General features: G+C 38.0%; 2 protein-coding genes across 4 annotated transcripts in view; both read left to right on the forward strand.

Moving 5' to 3' along the window:
- The window catches only part of unc5db (unc-5 netrin receptor Db), a 205,417-nt gene extending 192,933 nt beyond the window's left edge, over positions 1 to 12,484 (forward strand). The window contains exons 12-17 of the mRNA XM_081364977.1: positions 442 to 613; positions 5,114 to 5,341; positions 6,990 to 7,139; positions 8,427 to 8,591; positions 9,286 to 9,464; positions 10,259 to 12,484. Coding sequence (XP_081221103.1) covers positions 442 to 613; positions 5,114 to 5,341; positions 6,990 to 7,139; positions 8,427 to 8,591; positions 9,286 to 9,464; positions 10,259 to 10,442 — 1,078 coding nt within the window. The 3' untranslated portion in view covers positions 10,443 to 12,484. The remainder of the gene's footprint in view (positions 1 to 441; positions 614 to 5,113; positions 5,342 to 6,989; positions 7,140 to 8,426; positions 8,592 to 9,285; positions 9,465 to 10,258) is intronic.
- A 1,509-nt stretch (positions 12,485 to 13,993) lies between these two features.
- Positions 13,994 to 19,047, forward strand: hdr (hematopoietic death receptor). 3 transcript variants are annotated; one of them, XM_081364981.1, is made up of 10 exons: positions 13,994 to 14,193; positions 15,457 to 15,598; positions 15,689 to 15,817; positions 15,996 to 16,107; positions 16,591 to 16,682; positions 16,878 to 16,967; positions 17,054 to 17,094; positions 17,217 to 17,315; positions 18,228 to 18,264; positions 18,362 to 19,031. In XM_081364981.1, the coding sequence occupies exons 1-10, from the start codon at positions 14,173 to 14,175 to the stop codon at positions 18,652 to 18,654; spliced, it is 1,056 nt and encodes a 351-aa protein (XP_081221107.1). In that variant the 5' UTR covers positions 13,994 to 14,172; the 3' UTR covers positions 18,655 to 19,031. The 3 variants fall into 3 exon arrangements, with proteins under 3 accessions (XP_081221107.1, XP_081221105.1, XP_081221106.1); XM_081364979.1 differs by having other exon boundaries at positions 13,997 to 14,193; positions 17,217 to 17,498; positions 18,362 to 19,047; XM_081364980.1 differs by having other exon boundaries at positions 14,060 to 14,193; positions 15,457 to 15,557; positions 17,217 to 17,498; positions 18,362 to 19,016.
- Positions 19,048 to 20,910: the final 1,863 nt, after the last annotated feature.

Consider the following 20,910-nt stretch of genomic DNA (forward strand, 5'->3'; position numbering starts at 1 on the left):
ATGCAGTTAGCTAATCTCATGTATTCATTTAGGCAGAAACAATGATCTCATTAAAGCAATTATTACAAGTTGTGATCATAATGATTACAGTGTATAGAAAATTATTACAAGTTTTGAAGAAACAAAGCTCAAGAAACATTTCATATTATTATCAGTGTTGCGCTGCTCCATATATTTTTCAGGATTATTTGATTATTAGAAAGTTTAAAAGAACAGCATTTATTTGAAATAGAAATCTTTTGTAACAATATAAATGTACAGTATTTACTGTCACTTTTGATCAACCTAATGCAACCTACTGACTAAAAGTGTTATTATTTGTATTATTATTTTCAAACCAAAATCTTAAACTGAGCCCAAACTGTTTACTTATTTATTTTGAAAGAATGAGGGGGGTTTCTCTTGAAATTGTCAGTGATATGTGTTATCTTGTTTTGCTAGTGCCCAATCAGAGGAAAGGTGTGAGATTCTGTTAGGGCCAGAGATCACGTATGGACCTCCGGGGCTGAACCTGTCCTATCCTGTTGCCATGACGATAGCTCATTGTGCTGAAGTCAGCGCTGAAAACTGGAACATTAAACTCAAGAGACAAACCAAGGACAACAAGTGGGAGGTAGGAACAAAGACATGACTTCTGTGTTTTTCACTGCAAATTCATTTCAGATTCCTTTTAGTGTGACTCATAAGAATGTTACATTTGAAAAGATTGTCAATTATTATCATTGGGCCAGTATAGTACAATGCACTGGAAACCTTTGTCAACATACCATTTGAAAATGATTTAACACTTTTGTAGCACCAGTCCCTGACGATTAAACATTTTTGTGTCCATTTAAGCATATTTCTAAATCCTTGTGCTACAGTTACCCTGCAAACTGTGTCATGAATTAAAAGTTAAATGCATTTGAACCACATCCTTGTGGCAGCCTTCGGAGCTGTGAGCGTTTTAAAAATGTGTTGATTAGGCGATCCTGCGCTCTCGACAAGAGATCCAGGGACAGCAGCTCCTCAGAGGAGGCTACGGCAGTGAAGTGCTCAAGGAAAAAACAATTACAGCCTGTAATAGCTGGGAAGACACAGTTCATGGCAGTCAAACAGCGGGAGCATCAGGGCAAGCCGTCCCATCAGTCCCAGGATATATCGATCTGGTTGTACTAGAGGACCACCTGAAAAAGGAGCTGACACGAGGCAATCAGGACAGGAGTCATGGACGGAACCTCCTTCCTGACCCTACTACAATCACTAACATTTGTCCTATTCCCATGATTACTCTGGCATCAGCCTCTGAAAACCTAACACTGTTAGATCTGAAAGTTCTGAAAGTTGATGTATCAATGAAATTTTACTGTAGCGGGACAGAGTTTGTTAATTGTAAGCTGCTAGCGTTATTGAAGACGATTAGATAATAACCTTCCTTTTGTGTATGACCACTAGCGTGAGTCATTATTACGATGAATTTCAGATTGTTCCAATGCACGGTACTTATCCTTGAGATTGCTACCAGCAGTCTTCACGAAAACTCATTTGCTGTCAGAGTTTTTCCCTCGCTTTTAACGGTTTTATTTGAGCCAGTGACAGCTCCAGTGTTGGTGATGGCTGAAGTAATTACATAAAAACTGCCGGCTAAATCACTGACTTGTCAGAAAAAGACTGCTGTAGTACAAATTTCACATCTACTTTTTTTTTATCAGTTTACAAAGGGTGGGTTCCCCAAGGAGTTCATTTTGTTTGGTATTTACGTTGCTTTGAAGAGCTGCAGCCACATAAATAAATGGTTGTCTGTCAGAAATTTGAAAAGAGCATGTATTGTATAAATGTCTGTGCTTGACCTGATGTTAGCCTAACCTTGTCAAAGAAATACTGAAGTGACCTCGCAGACTTGTGAGTGATTCTATGTGTGGCTGAGTGAATTTAGCTTTTTCGTTCACTGGCTGATCACACAGTTACACTGGCAAAAATACTGGCTGAGCTGAGATTCTTTCACACTCTTGAGGTGAAAAAAACATCTTGCAGCAGCTGTAAGTCTGTATGAAGATGGTTCCTTTGAAGGCTTCCATACCAATGAGAAACCTTGGAACCAATGAACAATTTTCAGCTTTTTACATATAAGAGGTCATCATACAATAAAGCGGGTCGCACACCGGACGCGCAGCTCAGCGCCGCGCCGCGCAGCGCCACGGTTTTTAAATTCGAACACATTATTCTCTATGAGAGTACACACACCGGCGGCGCCTTTCGGCGTCTGTCCGCGGCGCCCAGCAACGGCTCAGGACCGTGTTCAAAATCCTGCCGCGCCACAGAGCGCCATTTAAATAGTTGTATATTAAATTTACATTTATGTGTCTCAAATCGTAGTTAATGTATATACGGACTTAACCTTGTGCTGCAATATACATTTAGTTTTATATTTATTTACAGAAATCAGAAAATTGCTAATGCTAACGGATTTTCAGGTGACAGTTGTCCTAGACGTGGCGCGGCGCGGCGCTGAGCTGCGCGTCCGGTGTGCGACCGGCTTAAGAATATCCTGTAAGTTTCAGAACTGCAAACTTGTTAGTTCAAAAACAGCTTTTATTGAAACCAAACCTAGAGAATGACTCAGATAGGTGAAAGACCGCCACTGCTGAAGAAGAGCAATACCTACTTCTACGGCCCTGTCCCAAATTACACATTTCATATGCACTTTCAGTCTTCTGGACTTACAATGGCTGCCGCGTGCGCATGCCCGTTAAGTTCATGAGACCCCCTTTTGTCATTTTAGGTTTCAGAAGGGTGCTCGCGAGAGCCCCCTTTGCGGTCGATATGCGCCCATAATTCGCACTTTTGCCGAGCCCGCACTGATGCGAGCTCCACAGCAGACTTCTTCCCGAAAGTCAAAACGCCGTTACGTAATGAAAGTGCAGACTCGTAGGAAGACCGCAAGTGCTTAGGGTGGCATTTGGGACAGGACCTACATCAGCAAATAACAGACGTGACGCTAACACTGGATCGAGCAACTAAGTGATAAACCTGCCTTTAAAGAGTGCAAAATGTTTTGCAGTGCCAGGTTGTGGAAAAACAGTCACTGCATTGCATTTTTACTGTCACTATTGCTTTGTTACAGATCGTTTGATATGCACTGCTGCTTATGTGTACACTACATGTCTAACCAAAATCACCAGTGACCAGTGATTTCTGATATATAATGATACATATACAGTCAGACGTTCTTTGTCTCAAACTTGTTTATTGTCAGTAAATCAAACCAGTGATTAAACGGTCAACTTCACATTGTTTCTCTAAGTAGGATTAAAATGATCTGATATTTAAATTGTGATTAAATTATATACAGAAAGCGATCAAAGAACGCTCCCTTTACAATCTCTGGAGCTGTCAATCAAACAGCGTGAATTTATCAGTGACTGAGTTCGGAGCTCTCGCCAAAACTCCCGTTATAATCAACAAATCTCGTATTTACATCGTGTTTGCACTGTTAGTTTTGATGAAAGCATTTGTGAGAGTGCAGAAATCGAGTTGCAATGATGAGATCGCTGCATTCATGCGCTCAACATGTCTGTGATCGGCTACAATCCTCATCCACTGCAACCTTTCATGCCACGGGAGTTGATCTAAATATAATGCAACGATCTAAATATAAAGCTATAGATCTAAATGTAATGCTATAATCAACATTTTTCATGATTAGTTGAGAGCTGTAACAGTAAAAACGTGCTAAAAGTTTTCGAGAGTTCCACATGTAATTCTTAAAAATTTCAAATGCAAAGATGTTAGCCAATCACAGCAGTGGGCGTTTACACTGAAGCCCCTTCAAACAGATTGTTCAAATTAGAGGACTAAAGTCAAGGTAGGAAAAAAATCCAGTTTAATTCTAAATTATGACAATTTTCGATGTAAAAATCATACTAACATTATAAGTGCACCCCAAGACACATTCTAAAATAAAATATATAAAATAAAAATAATGTTTTACTGGGAGCAGCATTTTACTTTGAACCTTTCATAGCACTGGACACTAAAACAAATCCACTCCTACATCTTGGTGAAATTAACATAAAAAAAATTATAATAATCATATGTACCCTTATATAATATGGTCTCATTTCCCAAGATAAATGTACACTTTGTTGGCAACCCTTTAGCGCATGCAGTTTCTGATAAGCTTGTTGGCTGATAAAGGTCTGATAAGGTTAATTAACTCTAATTGCTAATGTTCCCTACGGTTTTATTGTGACAGCACGACTGCTCCATTAAAGGGATTGTTCACCCCAAAAATTAAAATTCTGTCATCATCATACACCATCATGCTGTTCCAAACCTGTATGATTTTCCCCTTTATGGAACATAAAAGGATATTTGTTTAAAAATGTACTGGTGGTTCTATTCCATGCATCTACGATGAATCAGGACTGAGGCTTCAAGCTTCAAAAAGGGCACAAATGCCCTGTCATTTACTCTCCCTCATGAACCTGTATGACTCTCTGCATGAAGAAAATGAAAATGGATTTTGGGTGGAAAATATTTGGGTGAATTATCTCTTTAAAGTTCATATGTCCATGCACTTTATACCAAGTTTTCATACACTATCAAAAATTCACCGAAGAAGTGACTATTTCTGTCATGACAACTCTCTGAGTGTTTGGCATGGTAATGGGTATGACAATGTTGATATGTTTGGTCTTGGCAGAATAGATCTGCTACGCTGCTGCTGTTGGTTATTGCTGCTGCTGCAGGGCAAGTACGGGTCTTGCTACTGCCAATACATACACAACACTCTGCTGTGAGCAATGCTGCTAAGACATGCTGCTGCTGTACATGAATTACCCATAGCAGATCTATACAGGTGGAGCTGGGGAAGGTGGAGGGTTTTCTGAAAGCGTGCTGCAACTGCTACAGCAAATGCTGACCAAGTATTTGAAGGTTGATCAGCAAGCTCATTGGCTACTGATACAGCAGGAACCAATCAGCTGTGCCCTGTAAATAACAATATGATTATAATCAGGTTGAGTTAAGGACCTATTAGCCTGTGTCGTCTAGTTTTATGACAGAGCTTTGTATGTATGATTTCATGAGCATGTCATGTTATCATAATTTGATCTCTTTCTTGGGTTCACAGGAAATAATGTCAGTAGATGATGAATCAACCTCCTGCTATTGCTTGATGGACTCGCATAGCTGTCATTTGTTGCTGGATCAGCCGGGCTGTTATGCACTGGTGGGGGAACCCATCACCGATTCCGCCATAAAGAGACTAAGGATTGCTGTGTTCGGCAGCATGGAGGCCTCCTCCATGGACTACAACCTGCGAGTGCACTGTGTAGATGACACACCACATGCCTTTCAGGTGAGAGCTGGACAGTCAACATATGTTCACACAATCACATTACTCAAATAGAGAGCAACAGTTGGGTTCCGGAAGTACAAATCCCATTTCATTTTCTCCATAGTGGGATTGATTTTTAACAATTTTAACTTATAAACTGATATATATATCAGGGTTCCGATGGATCATTAAAAACTCTTAATAGTCTACAATTTGAATCTCCTGATTTTAAGGCCATTCAAATGTCTTAAATATGTGTATTTATTGTTAATTTCTTTTTAATATATGTGACTTTATTAGTTTTATATTTTTCCATCATTTTAATTTGTCATTAGCAATGCTTCTTGGGATTGTAATTATTTCCCTTATTAAAGAATAATACATTAAAAATTAAAAATGTTAAAAATACACAGTCTTGTACATTTTGTATTTTTTTTTTATACTTTTATGTTTCAAATCAAAGTTTAAATGTAAATCTGTGGTGCATCACAATATTATAGTAAAAGTAGACTACGTCAGCGACCTATCTCCCCGTTTTCCTCCGGCCTCAAAACAGCCAGCCAATCAATGAACAGAGGGCGGGCTGAGAGCCGTGACGTAGACGCTGATTGTACCGTGGATGCGTAGATTTACTTCACATAATCTGCAAAAGTCGTTCACAGCCATGTTTACTCCAGTATTTCGCTCGATGGTTTTGTTTTCGCATCATACATGTGTTTACAGTGGAAGTTAGATGCGGCTGAGCATGCGCATAACACACGTCATAACCAAACGTTATGTGATTGTCTTATGGGTAACCAATGATTTTAAACTTCAGACAAGCACCCCACCGCGAGAAAGAAAACTCTTTTCAATTATGCCCTTCCAGACTCTGTCTACGAAGCAAAGCGAAGTAGCAGAGTTTGGTATTACCAGGCTAGACTGCATGTGCAGTGGGGGTCCAAAAGTTTGATTAAACTAGTAATAATGTGAGTTTGGAGTTATTATAGTTCATTTGTGTAATCAGAATGACCGAAATGGTCAGTGCTATTTTCAAACAAGCAAACAGAGAGGATACAAAAGTCAAAGTCAATTACTGTTGTCTTGCACGAGTGCTCAGACACACACACACACACACACACACACACACACACACACACATACACACACACACACACACACACACACACACACACACACACACACACACACACACACACACACACACAGAGAACACTCATCTCTGCAATGCAATGACACACAAAGCAGTTTTGACAGATGAACACTGCCATGCTTGAAATCAAAGAAGGCAGTAATCAATTTAAATTCAATTTTCTTTTCAAAGCTTTAACCAACACTTTGTTTGAAAGCACTTTTTTATATTTCTGAATGTTTATTAGCTGTCAAGCTTTTGTTCCTTCCAGGCATTGTACTTTTTTTAGCTACTCGAAATCAGCTTCAGATAATACTTGTTATAATAGAATTTTAACCACAATGTGTAAGTGTTTGAGCCTTTTTAGCCATTTTAAGTTATCTTCTGAACTCGATAGACATTCAAGCACATTCTAAACAGATTAGCCACGATACTGTGGTTCTAGGTTGTCAAATCTATCCACATTTTATTTCTGTACCACTCTCTGCCCTTCCGTGTTCTCACTTTATTTTTCTTGTACCTCCATTTTTTCCAAAGGGAGTGGTCACTGCTGAAACCAGCAGAGGAGGTCAACTACTAGAGGAGCCCAAGACGCTGTTCTTCAAAGGAAACTGTCTCAGTCTACAGGTGTCCATCCAGGATATCCCTCAGTTTCTGTGGAGCATCAAACCCTTCACCACCTGTCAGGTAACATAGTAATATTAGTAAGCTACTAGGACCAGTGCTGTAATGTGCCATAGGCAGCTGCCTACACGATTGCATTGCAGACATCCCGAGAAGGGTCTGTCAGCATCCCGCTGTGCTACAAGTCACGCCCCCACGAGTTACGCCTCCTGCAAAGAAACAAGCGTGGATGTCATTGACTGAAACAATCTTTTCAAGAACATTTATTTCATGTTTTATGTATGAAATGTTTGTACGGCTAACTTATATTGCTTTCGAATCGTATGCAGTATGAAATAACAGCTATTATTAAAACGTCAAATAAATTATACAATCAAACACAGACCTATGGTAATTATAGCTAAAAACCTACCTTTAACCCTACCACTTCAATAAAATTTAAATTTACTGTGGAAGTTCATGAATAAAATACTTTAAAAATGGAGGAAATACAAACAGGATGACTTGCGGTGTCTGCTGATCAGTGTAATATATAATATGTATGCCTAATCACTAAGTGGCGATTGTGAACCTTAAAAAAAGCAAGGAAAGTGAAGTAGAAGAAGAGTGGTACTATCATCGATTCTAGTGGAAGCCGCTAATTGTCTGTTTCATACTGCTGTACACAGTCGGACACACCTGGAGATCCCAGGTATAGTTATACAATATACATATACAGTATGAGGAAAGTTTATGTGATCCATATTTTTGTCTCGTTGAAACTTCAAGTTTCAACCCTAAAGAACGAAACCGTCCTACCTAGCATACAAATACACAGTGATAAGACAGTATCTGGTTCTAGGTTCATGCAATTAATCAGTTCAGGAGTGCGTCTGTCTCCTTGAACATGCTTTTGTATGCCTGCTCGAGGGAGAAATTAATCCCGGCATTAAGGCATCCCATCAAGCATTTCTTCTGCTCAGGGTTCCTATCACTGTTGACATTAGAGCATCTCACAGGTCATTTCAATATGCAAGGCTAGAGAAATGGCGCAGGAGAGGTCAAGGACACTCCCTGCAGACGTGCTGCTTCACGGAAATTAATAATACATCAAAGGCAATTGCTTTCTCTTCCCCTGCCTTGCTCCCGGATTCTGTGTGTTGTACATACCCCAGCAGTGACCCCTATCATCGGAATTAACAGGGATTAGAGTTTGTGTCTCTTTTGTACTGATGGTCTCATAGACGAGTCTCTTAACACGCATGCTTCCACGTTTTTCATGGATCAGGTGCTTTTCCTGACTCAGCTCTCTGATCTCTCTCTCTCTCTTCTTCTCTTCATTCCTGGTGTCCTCATCCCGCTCTGCTGCAGGAATTCTCCTTCACCCAAGTGTGGTATAGTAACCAGCAGCCTGTGCACTGTGCCTTCTCGCTGCAGAGACATAGCGCCTCAACCACCCAGCTCTCCTGCAAGATCAGTGTGCGGCAGGTCAAAGGTCATGAGCAGCTCCTGCAGGTCTACTCATCGGTGGGAGAGGTCAGATTCACTCTGATGTCATCTCTGTCACTATTTACTCAGCCAAACAAATATTTACTTATTTTTCACTCGCTCTCAAGTCAAATATGCTGCTTATACACTCTTAAAAATAAAGGTTGTTTGTTGGCATCAATGAAGAAATTTTAACATCCATGGAACCTTTCCACTGTGCAAAAAGCAGGAAAAAAGATTCTTTAAGATTATTAAAATGTTCTTCACACTAAGAAAATAATGGTTATTTTAAGAACTGTTTTTGGGGAACCCAATATAGTACTTATATGGCATTGCTGCAAAAACTCTTGTGTATTTGATTTTAGAGTCACAGTAGAGGTAAAGATCAATGTGAATAATGACTTGAATTTCAGTTTAAATTCACTCAGAGCTATCATACAACTTCAGAAGACTTGGGATATAGCGCACTTAAGTCATCTGGACTGCTTTTTTGTCCTTTTTAGAGCTTAATAGCCCATATTGAACGTTGTTTTTTTTATAAATCTTTAGAAATTCTTTTTTTACAGGTTTGAAATGACAAAAATAGTTAAATTAGTTAATTCCAATAATAAAATAAAGAAATAATGATAATAAAATATAATATATTATAAACATTTCTAGTGTGTCTGTGTTTTTTTAACCCCCTTTGTAGATGAATACAAATGCATGCTAAAAATGATTATTATTATTTATTTTTTTTCAGAGTGAGAAAGAGACGGTCCCATTTTTTATGCAGGCAGATTGCACGGTGACGTCACAGACAGGGGCCAAAGCCTTCAAAATACCCCTGTCCATACGTCAGCGGATATGCACCACCTTCGATACTGCCAACGCCAAGGGCAAGGACTGGCAGCTCTTAGCTCAGAAACTCCACATTCAAAGGTGAGCGCCGGAGAGATATAGCCAAGGCAACAGGACTGACTGAAACTTATTGCGGCAGTGCTCACTTTGTTAACAATGCCCTTGAATAATAAGCTGAGACTGCGCTCCACTTTGCTCGATCATTTCACTCAGAACTCATGCTCTTCAGGCTTTTCATCTTTATTGAATTCAGTTTCTGCAAAGGTTAGAAGTTAAAGAACCACTAGAGACTGGAGAAATGAGAGCCACCTTCCCTTTATCTATAAAGCGATTGTATGACATATTGATGGTTTATGCTGATATTTATTTCTGAGTAGATGATCTACGAGCTGAAACCCTTAACTTTCCTTAATAAATCTGAATGACTTATTTGTCAGTTGGGTCTTTTTTAACAAGACTTACAACCAAGTACCTCCACAAAAGGAAACCATGCAAATAAAAAGAGAACAGAGCAATTGAAGACGTTTTCATTCTCCCTGGTACTACTAATATTTGAATGCGTCATTTATGAGAACAGTTCTGAAGATATGAACTGGTATTACAGGTCTGTAAATTGTGCCATTTAAAATAATCAAATGGCAATTCAGAATTGAATTATGCAAACATTATGTTACCTTTACTTGAACCTATGCTGTGCTACATGACCATTTGAGTTTGGAATTATATTACAACACTGCCATCTACTGGCACTTTACATGTGACAGCGCACACGACATGTATTCATTTAAACTGCTGTCCCTAATAAAACAAAAGAAGGAGAGTAGGTTGACACTCAAAATATTCTCTTGCATTTCCTCCATTTCCTTCCTGCACAGGAACCTGTCCTACTTTACCAAGCAGAAGAGTCCCTCTGCTGTCATTCTCAGTCTCTGGGAGGCCAGGCATCAGGACAGTGGAGATCTTGACTCACTTGCAAGTGCTTTGGAGGAGATTGGAAAGATCCACTGTAAAAGTCTGCCTCAGAGTCCAGATGAGAAAGAAACAGACTTTACGTTTTGAGGGACTATTGAAGACTACACTTATTCCACCAGGTGCAATTCGCCAGCATCTTCAACCAGCTAAGGTATCCGGGCTGAGAGAAGCCTGGGACAGGAGGCGACCAATCAGACAGTTTCACGTATCTGACCATGTGCAAAGTTGTACATGCGCAAGTTGGCATGAATTCGGCACAGATTCAACAGCTTCAAAATGCTTTTCTCGAAGCAAACATCACAGTGCCAGTCCATCACATCTTACATGAAATTCCGCCTTAGCCTTTCTTTGGTGTTTATGATTTTTTTTATTGTGAGGGATTTGATTGGTGGCCAGGCAGGGATTTTCTTGAGCATTTCCTTAATCTTTTCCTATTTCTCCAACAGTGTCCCAGAGTTCCGCAGTATTTATATTCCTTCTGCATGTTACTACTGATGTGTGCTTTGTTTGCACTATATGATGTTTAGAGAAGGGAAGAGAAGGAAATGCACTCCTGAAAACACATTGTGATCGTGGCTCACTCTGTTCTTTTATTTCTATTGTTGTTTTATTGTCATTTTGCCGTCTTAATGAGATCAGTTGAGGAATAATTATGAATAATATATGGTGATATAAAGATTCAAACTTTTTTTCAGCTATGAAAGTTATGCAGGTTAGGAGGTAAAAAATCAATTACGTTTTTCCCTCTGACGACCTTAAAGCATAACCCCATCACACGCTTAAATGCATTACTCTGTTCCTGTGAGCGTGTGTAGTCATCAGGAGCGGTATCATGCCTTTTGTAGAGAGCGTCAGACCTGAGACGACCCGAGGAAGCGTTTACTCGCGCCATGCAACGGCAGCACATACCTTTTGTTAACATTTAGAGCTTTCTTTTGAAACGCAGCTGAAAAGGAAGAGCTCCGAGAGACCTCTGTAAAATTAGCCTCTCTTATCTCCTCTGACCAAATTCCACCGTGCAGTGAGAAACACAATGGGGGAACACGGGCCGGTCAGCAGAGAGAGTTATAATTAAGGTCTGATAAAAGGAAAGGAGCTATGTGGAAAAATGCTGTCAGAATTGCAGAGGGAAAAAAGTTATGTCCTGCTTTTCCAAGTCATCTACTTCATTAACCTTCTCTCTCAAACAGAAATGCCTCCAAGAGCTCATTTGTTTTGTTTTTTTAGTTTTAGACACTACAATGCTCACCACTGCTTATACTGGATATTCTTTTTCATATTTCGATTTTAGTTTTAACATAAGTTTTATGAAGCATTTAACAAATCTGATCAGCACTGAGATCAGTAGCCTGTTTGACTTCTTTAGACGCTGCTAAACCACCAGTTGTCCACATAACTATCAAATAAATTAAAATCTTTATTTTATTTCAATTTATTACCAAATTTGCTGTCACCCCCTCTAAAATCGAATTAAAACACATCGTCTCATCATTTTAATGAATTTGGAAGAAAATTGCTTTTGTGCTCATTAAACTTTATTCAAGTTCATATTTATGTCCAAATGATGGAACATGACGTTAAGCTTCAAGTACAGAAATAATTCAACAACAAAAAAACAAAACAAAAAAAATCTAGAAATGGCTATCAAACCAAACTTCAGCAAAAAAGTTCAACAACAACAAAAAATAAATTTTGCCCTATTATTGTAGACTACAGTTATAGTGGTACTATTTGATAAACTAGCACAAAGCCTTCAAACGGTAAAGCTGATAATAATCCGTCCCACGTTCATGTTATGTTTAGGCCTTTGCTTCAAATTATGATTCTTGTGCCTTGTATAACTTCTGTAAATGGTGAATGTTGTACAGGTTCTGAAGATGGTTCTGAATCATGCAAATGTACTGTAAAATATCAGTTTAAAAAACACACACACTATATTACACTGATAAGCAGGGGTCAAGAGCTTTTCTAGTGCTAAATATACTTGTTTGGTATCGCCAGGCCAGCTTTGTGGTATATTGTATCTATGATTATGAACATTTTGGATGTTTTCTGTACAGTAGAGTTTGCGGATGTATATGCAGTCTTTTGGAAATAAATGTACAGCTAAAGAGAGCTGCAACTCTAGCAAACATGCCCCATGTCTTTATTCTCTTTCCATGTGCGGATGTCAGGCAGACAGATAATGTAATATGCCTGAAACGGCACAGGACGTTTGCATTGTTCTGCAACTTGTTCCTCTTAATCTGAGCAAATTTAGTTCTTAAAAATTAAACTGATATCCTGATGAATCTCTACAAAACAAGGCGATTAACACATACACTTCTGTGTTTAAGACATACAGTAAATCAGCCCAATATCCTCAGAACTGTAGCCAATAGTGCAATGAAATGAAAACGTTCATTTCAGCAAATTTAATGTCTCAGACATGCCATAATTTAGTTTTATAAATGGCTGATGCAAAGTCCACAGCTGGTAGTCTTATCTCAAACAACCCCTCCTCTTCCAGTAACTTCTTATCAAAGGACACATAAGGGACTAAAGAGTCAGCCCTCGTGACCATGGTAACTACGAGTTTGTTTGTTTGTTCTTAATGTTAGATCAATCCTTTGAGCAACATTGAGAAATATGAATAAGCAAATACATCTTAATAAAACTCCAATTTGAAGATGATACAACAACAACAACAGTGTGTATAAAGCCTGCAATTCCATTAAAGAAAAGTCACTTAATGTTGCTGTAATTGCTTGTTTGGCATCTCTGTCTGAAGAAAGGCAGAGAGAAGAAAACTAAATCAGTTTTCAGGAAGCAACAAAACAATGTAGGCTAGTGACTAGATTTGTCGAAAGGAAAGAATGCTGCATTCAATGGGCCACAGTAGTGCCTTACAACAGACCATACAAATATTGTAGTTTATCTGGAAAACTTATCACTAATACAATTAAAACTTGGTTGAAAAAATCCCAGTGTAGGCTAATCTAATATGGCTAATGAATGGATCACATGGTTGATTGTGTTTGAGTATAAGGAGCGACCTTTGTCTGCATTCTGAAGCATCAGTATGAAATTCCCCTTAGACTTGATACATTAATAAACAAACAGAAGTCCCACCTTCCTCCGTACACTGCAGTCAACTAAAGCATCCGCCAGTTTCCTGTGTTTACAGTGTCGTTCAACAGTCATAGTATCGCACTGTCACAGTCAACTGTCTGCTAGATAGCGCCACACTGACAGAGATGGCCTTGCATTGCGGAAACTGATAATAATGGTAGGCTATGTGTGCGTTCAGATGTCCTGAGAATATACGGTTGTTGGAGATTCACTCACATGGTTATTTGACTAAAGTTTACACGTAGAAAGATTATCTGGCCCTATATTTTCACAAGATGTGAGAAAATATAGACAGACATATTTTAAAATATTGAAATATATAAAGTAGTTATTCAACACGATGTGAAGTTTGTAAGCGATTTGTGTGCCAGCCAGGTTGTCTCGGGAAGTCCTGAGAATGTATGAATCCCACTATAGCGAAGGCTTGGTTCACTAAAATAATTAGATCACGTGACTAACGCTCAGACATTTATAAGGGCAACGTCACAAGAAACCTAATTAATATTCATAAGGAAAGCCTCGGCCATAGTAGGATTGGTCACTTCGCATTCAGCGTGTTCAGGTTTGAAGAAACGCTCAATTCAATGATATAAGACCGGAAGTTTTCTCAGCAGCTAAATACTGAGGCGCGTTATCAGTGGGATGGTGTTGGGACTTAATCTTCTTTCAGTTTATACGGAGAAAGTGGCACAATGATTTGACTACTATGCGATACATTATTTTCTTGGTAAGTGAATTTAACATTTATTTAATTTGTTTTTAGATACCGTATATTTGAATGTCGTAATAGAGAAACTTTGAAAGATTAGTTTGCTTTATGACGCGTTAAGTTGAAACATGCTTGGACTGGTCGGCGGCGATAAACCACCTGGCACAACAGATCTTGTCAATTAAAAAATACAAAAACTTTAAAATAATTAGAAACCGTGGAGTAACCTCTGAATCAATATTTTATCTATCTCTATATGCAAATCCTCACATAACTTTAGTCTGTTTTAACAGTTTTAACGTGGAAATTGGATTGATAATGACTTAATCAGAAAATTAATTTAGGCATGGAAATAAATAGGTTGTGTGTGTGTGTGTGTGTGTGTGTGTGTATATATATACATACATACATACATACATACATACATACATACATACATACATACATACATACATATATATATATATATATATATATATATATATATATATATATATATATATATATATATATATATATATATATATATATATATATATATACATATATATATATATACATATATATATATATATATATACATATATATATATATATATACATATATACATACATATATGTGTATATGTGTATATATATATATATATATATATATATATATACATATATGTGTATGTATATATATATATATATATATATATATATATAATTTGTATGTATGTATGTATGTATATATATATATACACACACACACACACACACACACACACACACACACACACACACAACCTATTTATTTCCATGACTATTAATTTTTCAGGTTAATATATATGAATATACAAATTTTTTTTGTTATGTGGAACATAAAAGAAGATATTTTGAAGAATGTTTGTAAGCAAACATTTGTGGGGGGGCATTGATTTCTATAGTATTTCTTTTCATACTATACAAGTCAATGCTGCCCCACAACTGTTTGGTTACCGACATTCTTTAGAATATCTTCTTTTGTGTTCCACATAACAAAGAACTTCATATATGTTAGGAACAACTTGAGAGTAAGTAAATTATGACAGAATTTTCATTTTTAAGTTTCTAACACATATAAACAAACTCAAACAAAGTGTTCTGAGACATAAAATGAAAGGTGCGCTAAGATTTACACCAATAGGTGTCAGTATAAGATACAACACCACTTGATCACAGGCTGTCCATTATTATTTACTAGAAAGTCAGTCTTTATGGAAGCACACATCATCTTTTTACTGTTTCTTCTGTGTGTAGGTTTTGTTGTTGCTAAATATCAGTCACTTGGATCTGTCCTGGGCTCAAGGGTCCATCAAGAACAGATCAAGCCGGGATGTTTCCTGCAGAGAGAGCCTGGAGTATGAACATGATAACATCTGCTGCCTGAACTGCCCTGCTGGTGCATGATAATAAAAAAAAAACACTTTAAGTTCTGGTTAGACAATGTCTTGTATGTGCACTTACATTCCACCACCTCATCTTTTTGCAGGAACCTATGTGAAAACGGCCTGCCTTACTGCTTCAAAAAAAGGAGAGTGTAAAACATGCGAGTTTGACACATACACTGAGCATGAAAATGGACTGAAGAAGTGTTTATCGTGCACCATGTGCCGTATAGGTAATTCTGTTATTTGACCAGAATATTGTCCCATACTGCCAAGTCTTTCAGATTTATGCAATTTCTTTTAACACAAACTTTTAAGGTCAAATCAATTTTGTGCTCACATGATAGACTTCCTTCAGATATATTTAATTGTAAATTACCTGCTATTTGTGCTCCTTCTTTCCTTCTGTAGATCAGGAAACCACTGAGAAATGCACAATTACCCAGAACACAAAGTGCAAGTGCAAACAGGGGTCATTTTGCTTACCTGACCAGGCATGTGAGGTGTGCAAGAAATGCAGCAGGTAAGTTCTTAATGCAAAATTTGATCAAAACTTAGATTTTGGACAAAGAAGTCTCATGTTAATCAAACTGATTAGCATGAACGGATAGCACACCCAATAATGAAAATGTGCACGAACAAACTTCGTTGGTTCTGGTATGACAAGCAAGCACTTTGAGCTTCTATTTACTATATTTAATGTGCTCTATTAATTTGCATTCATCAATGTTTATATGTGAATAAAATAAGATCTGTTCATTATATGAAGCAATAGTATCTCTTCAGAACTGTTGGAATAAACGGCTCAATTCCCCGGGATTTCTGTCTTTTGAAGCATTAAAGTTTAGGAGGAATAGACTTTCAGTGGTTTCATAAAAAATATATAGTCATGTGTTTCAAAGATGAACGGAAGTCTTACAGGTTTGGAACGACATGAAGGTGAGTAACCGATGACAGTAGTTTCATTTTTTTGTGGACTCAAAATCATTTCATTTGTTGAACCCAGATGCAAAGAGGACGAGGAGATTGTAAAAGGCTGTACACACATTTCCAACACAGTTTGTAGAAAGAGAAGCTCTTCGGGAAGCTCCATCTCAGGTAGTAGAAAACCTTTCTCACTCTGTTGCCCAATGATTTCAGCTGTATACACACTGTGTTGTATTTTTCACATTCACATTTAAAGTAAAGGAAATGATAATTGTTAACTGGGATATTCTGTCCAACATTTGTCTTTTGTAAAGGTTTTGTTTCCATAGTGTTTCTCATAGCGATTACATCCCATTTGTCCTACAGTGGCTTTCATTGTTGTGCCAGTAATTGCAATGCTGGCATGCATTTTGAGTATCGTCTACTGGACAAAGTCAAAACCAAGTAAAGGAGCAGGTAGGGCACACATCTTTCCTCAGTTCTTTCAATATGTCTTCCTTGTTTCTTTTTTGCTTATCGTACAAAATCTTTTTTAATTCCAGTAAAATCAAGAAGTCCCAGGGAAATGGTTAAGATCTGTATGGTAGGTCAACAAGACATGCATCTGATGCGTTTGATTTATCAGCCAACCACAGAAACTCATGTATTTTGATGTAACTCAGCACTGATTTGAACTCTGTAAATATGACCTTTCTTGCCCTGCAGGGTGACAGTGAGGAGGTGATAGAGGAGAGGCAAAATGCCCAGAATTCCAAGACAGATGACTCCTCTCAGCTCCAGCCATTTCTTGAGCAAAACTATGCGGTGTGTACCCATGTGCCTGCTTCATCAGAGATGGAGAAAGACAGGGGACTAGGGGACAGCCTCCCAAACACCGCCAACTCCTCACAAATTAGCCTGGCCATGTCTGCTGTGCCCATTAACCTCCAGCCCCTCCACACTAACCAGCCTCCAAGCTCTGCAATTGCCTGGCAGCCTCACACTTTGGTGAGAGTTGCCGCTTTCTTTGTATTAACAACACTTCTACCGTCATAACCAATGCTTAAGTCTCTGCTTTTAATATTTCCTAAGCCTGAATGCATTGCTTTTGGTCATTTGGAGACAAGATGAAGTAGCAAATTTACTCTCTGTTGGTGTCATAGCTTGCTTTCAGGATAAAGACTTTCCATGTTTTGTAATATTTTGTAAAATCAGGCTTTCTTAAAATAAATTTAACACGGAGAGGTCATGTTTCGCAATATTTTTGCACTCATTTTGATATTGGTGACAGCTTATGCCTTTTGTTCAGCATTTTTGGACCTGACGTCTCCTGTAACTCTTGAGCAATCTGTCTAATTTGGGAATATGTCTTACTCCATTAAATAATGATGTTTATATTGATCTGGAAGCCCAGACTGTATGGCAAGAGATCTAGAATATGCAGTTTATACTGTATAAAAATGTGTCTGTTTCTCTCTCTCTCTCTCTCTCTCTCTCTCTCTCTCTCTCTCTCTCTCTCTCTCTCTCTAGATTGACTACTAAGTTATTTAAACCTCTGTAATAATAAGCCTCATATAAATAATTTTGATTTGTCAAGCTTTGGTTGACATCTTGTTAAAAAATAAGTACCACCAGTAACCACTATTGTAACTGTCAGTAAATCACATTAATTCGCTATACAAATAAATGTGAATTGAATTGAATTACTATGAAATGAAATTCTTCCATCTCTTTTAGGAACGAGAGTTGTCAAGAAGACTTGTTCCTTTGAACGGTAGGGTCATACCTTTTTTCCTTGCATAATTTCAGCATTCGTTTAGAAAAAAAAAAGGGTTATGCTGCATTGTTTTTACTTCATCTCACCTTTTCAGGAGATGAATCGTTGAAGAAAACGTTTGATTTCTTTGAAGAAATTGATGTCCACTATCATAACAGATTCTTCAGGTTCATTGGACTGAGTGATAATTCAATCAAAAGTACAGATTCTCTTTTTCCAGAAGACAGAGTTTATGAACTGTTAAAAATCTGGATGGAAAAGGAGGGACTGAAGGCAGATTTCAACAGTCTTATTGAAGCATTAATCTATTTAGACCAAAGGCTGTCAGCAGAAAATATTGTTACAAAGGCAATTAGTAATGGTTACTTTAAATATGAAGATGAGTGACTGGAAACAAACAAATATTGTCACCCTTTTAGTGACCTCAGGTAGCAAAGGCTTACCTTATGTATTGTTATTTCCTAATTATTCCAAAATGGAAAGTGTTTCAATATTTATTATGTTGGCCAATAATGTTCAAATGTTTAGAAAAGACAAATGCTATGCTGTTGTTTACAAATATTAGTTACATTTGGAAAAAAAAGTGATATTTAAGACTTCCAATATTATGAAATGTTGTGTTACTATTATTGTGGTCGTATGCTTTCCCATTTTGTAGACAAAATTGTTGTGCATTATGATCTCGAATATGTTAACATAAGTCATGTGAATTATTTTGTTGTGAACTAATAAAAGCAATTCATTTGTACATTTTGTTTTTCCCTTAATGATTGTGACTTTACAATAACTTTTTAAATAATGTTAAGGTTCTGAATATAGTGTCCGCAAACTCCGCATACATCTCTGTTGGTTGGACGTTTCTTAAAAGTTCTAGTATATAAAAACTGTGTTTCAGCTTGCTCGCCACTAGAGGTCACCTGATCTCCTGCGAAATATGGATTTCAACATCAAAATGTATCTTTAGGGCTTTACAAATGGTTGAAAAAAGTGGATGACAGTGACACAGATTAGAGATGCAGGACCTATTGGAAAACAAGTTTCAAACCACCATGGTGCAAAAGAAAAACACTTCATCCTAAATGACACAAAATCCCTTACTTGTGATATATATATATATATATATATATATATCTCAGAGGAGGAAAGTCCAGGTTCAGAAAGTAAAAGTCCTCCTCTGTATTGTATTTTGTTCCAATCACCTGGATTTGCTAATTAGCACAGTTTTTCAGCCAGAAGATACTAGCTAATTAGAACTACTTAGTGAAATCAGCTGGCTAAGTTCATGGGTGGAATAAACATCTGGCAGGACTTTTACTTTCTGACCCCTGGACTTTCCACCTCTGATTGATATATACACTCACCTAAAGGATTATTAGGAACACCATACAAATACAGTGTTTGACCCCCTTTCGCCTTCAGAACTGCCTTAATTCTACGTGGCATTGATTCAACAAGGTGCTGAAAGCATTCTTTAGAAATGTTGGCCCATATTGATAGGATAGCATCTTGCAGTTGATGGAGATTTGTGGGATGCACATCCAGGGCACGAAGCTCCCGTTCCACCACATCTCAAAGATGCTCTATTGGGTTGAGATCTGGTGACTGTGGGGGCCATTTTAGTACAGTGAACTCATTGTCATGTTCAAGAAACCAATTTGAAATGATTCGAGCTTTGTGACATGGTGCATTATCCTGCTGGAAGTAGCCATCAGAGGATGGGTACATGGTGGTCATAAAGAGATGGACATGGTCAGAAACAATGCTCAGGTAGGCCGTGGCATTTAAACGATGCCCAATTGGCACTTAGGGGCCTAAAGTGTGCCAAGAAAACATCCCCCACACCAACAAGGTACGTGGTAACAAGGCACGTGGTAACAAGGCACGATGGATCCATGTTCTCATTCTGTTTACGCCAAATTCTGACTCTACCATCTGAATGTCTTAGCAGAAATCGAGACTCATCAGACCAGGCAACATTTTTCCAGTCTTCAACTGTCCAATTTTGGTGAGCTCGTGCAAATTGTAGCCTCTTTTTCCTATTTGTAGTGGAGATGAGTGGTACCCGGTGGGGTCTTCTGCTGTTGTAGCCCATCCGCCTCAAGGTTGTGCGTGTTGTGGCTTCACAAATGCTTTGCTGCATACCTCGGTTGTAACGAGTGGTTATTTCAGTCAAAGTTGCTCTTCTATCAGCTCGGCCCATTCTCCTCTGACCTCTAGCATCAACAAGGCATTTTCGCCCACAGGACTGCCGCATACTGGATGTTTTTCCCTTTTCACACCATTCTTTGTAAACCCTAGAAATGGTTGTGCGTGAAAATCCCAGTAACTGAGCAGATTGTGAAATACTCAGACCGGCCCGTCTGGCACCAACAACCATGCCACGCTCAAAATTGCTTAAATCACCTTTCTTTCCCATTCTGACATTCAGTTTGGAGTTCAGGAGATTGTCTTGACCAGGACCACACCCCAAATGCATTGAAGCAACTGCCATGTGATTGGTTGATTAGATAATTGCATTAATGAGAAATTGAACAGGTGTTCCTAATAATCCTTTAGGTGAGTGTATATCAATATATATATATATATATATATATATATATATATATATATATATATATATATATATATATATATATATATAAA

This window comes from Scardinius erythrophthalmus (assembly GCF_964197995.2).
Source record: "Scardinius erythrophthalmus genome assembly, chromosome: 5".
NCBI classification, from domain to species: Eukaryota; Metazoa; Chordata; class Actinopteri; order Cypriniformes; family Leuciscidae; genus Scardinius; species Scardinius erythrophthalmus.

Excerpts from the sequence above, each read along its gene's own strand:
- hdr (XM_081364979.1), top strand. The coding sequence starts at position 14,173 with ATGCGATACATTATTTTCTTG. Across the intron at positions 14,194-15,456 it reads TGCGATACATTATTTTCTTG|GTTTTGTTGTTGCTAAATAT; the intron begins GTAAGTGAATTT and ends TTCTGTGTGTAG. Across the intron at positions 16,108-16,590 it reads GTGTGCAAGAAATGCAGCAG|ATGCAAAGAGGACGAGGAGA; the intron begins GTAAGTTCTTAA and ends TGTTGAACCCAG.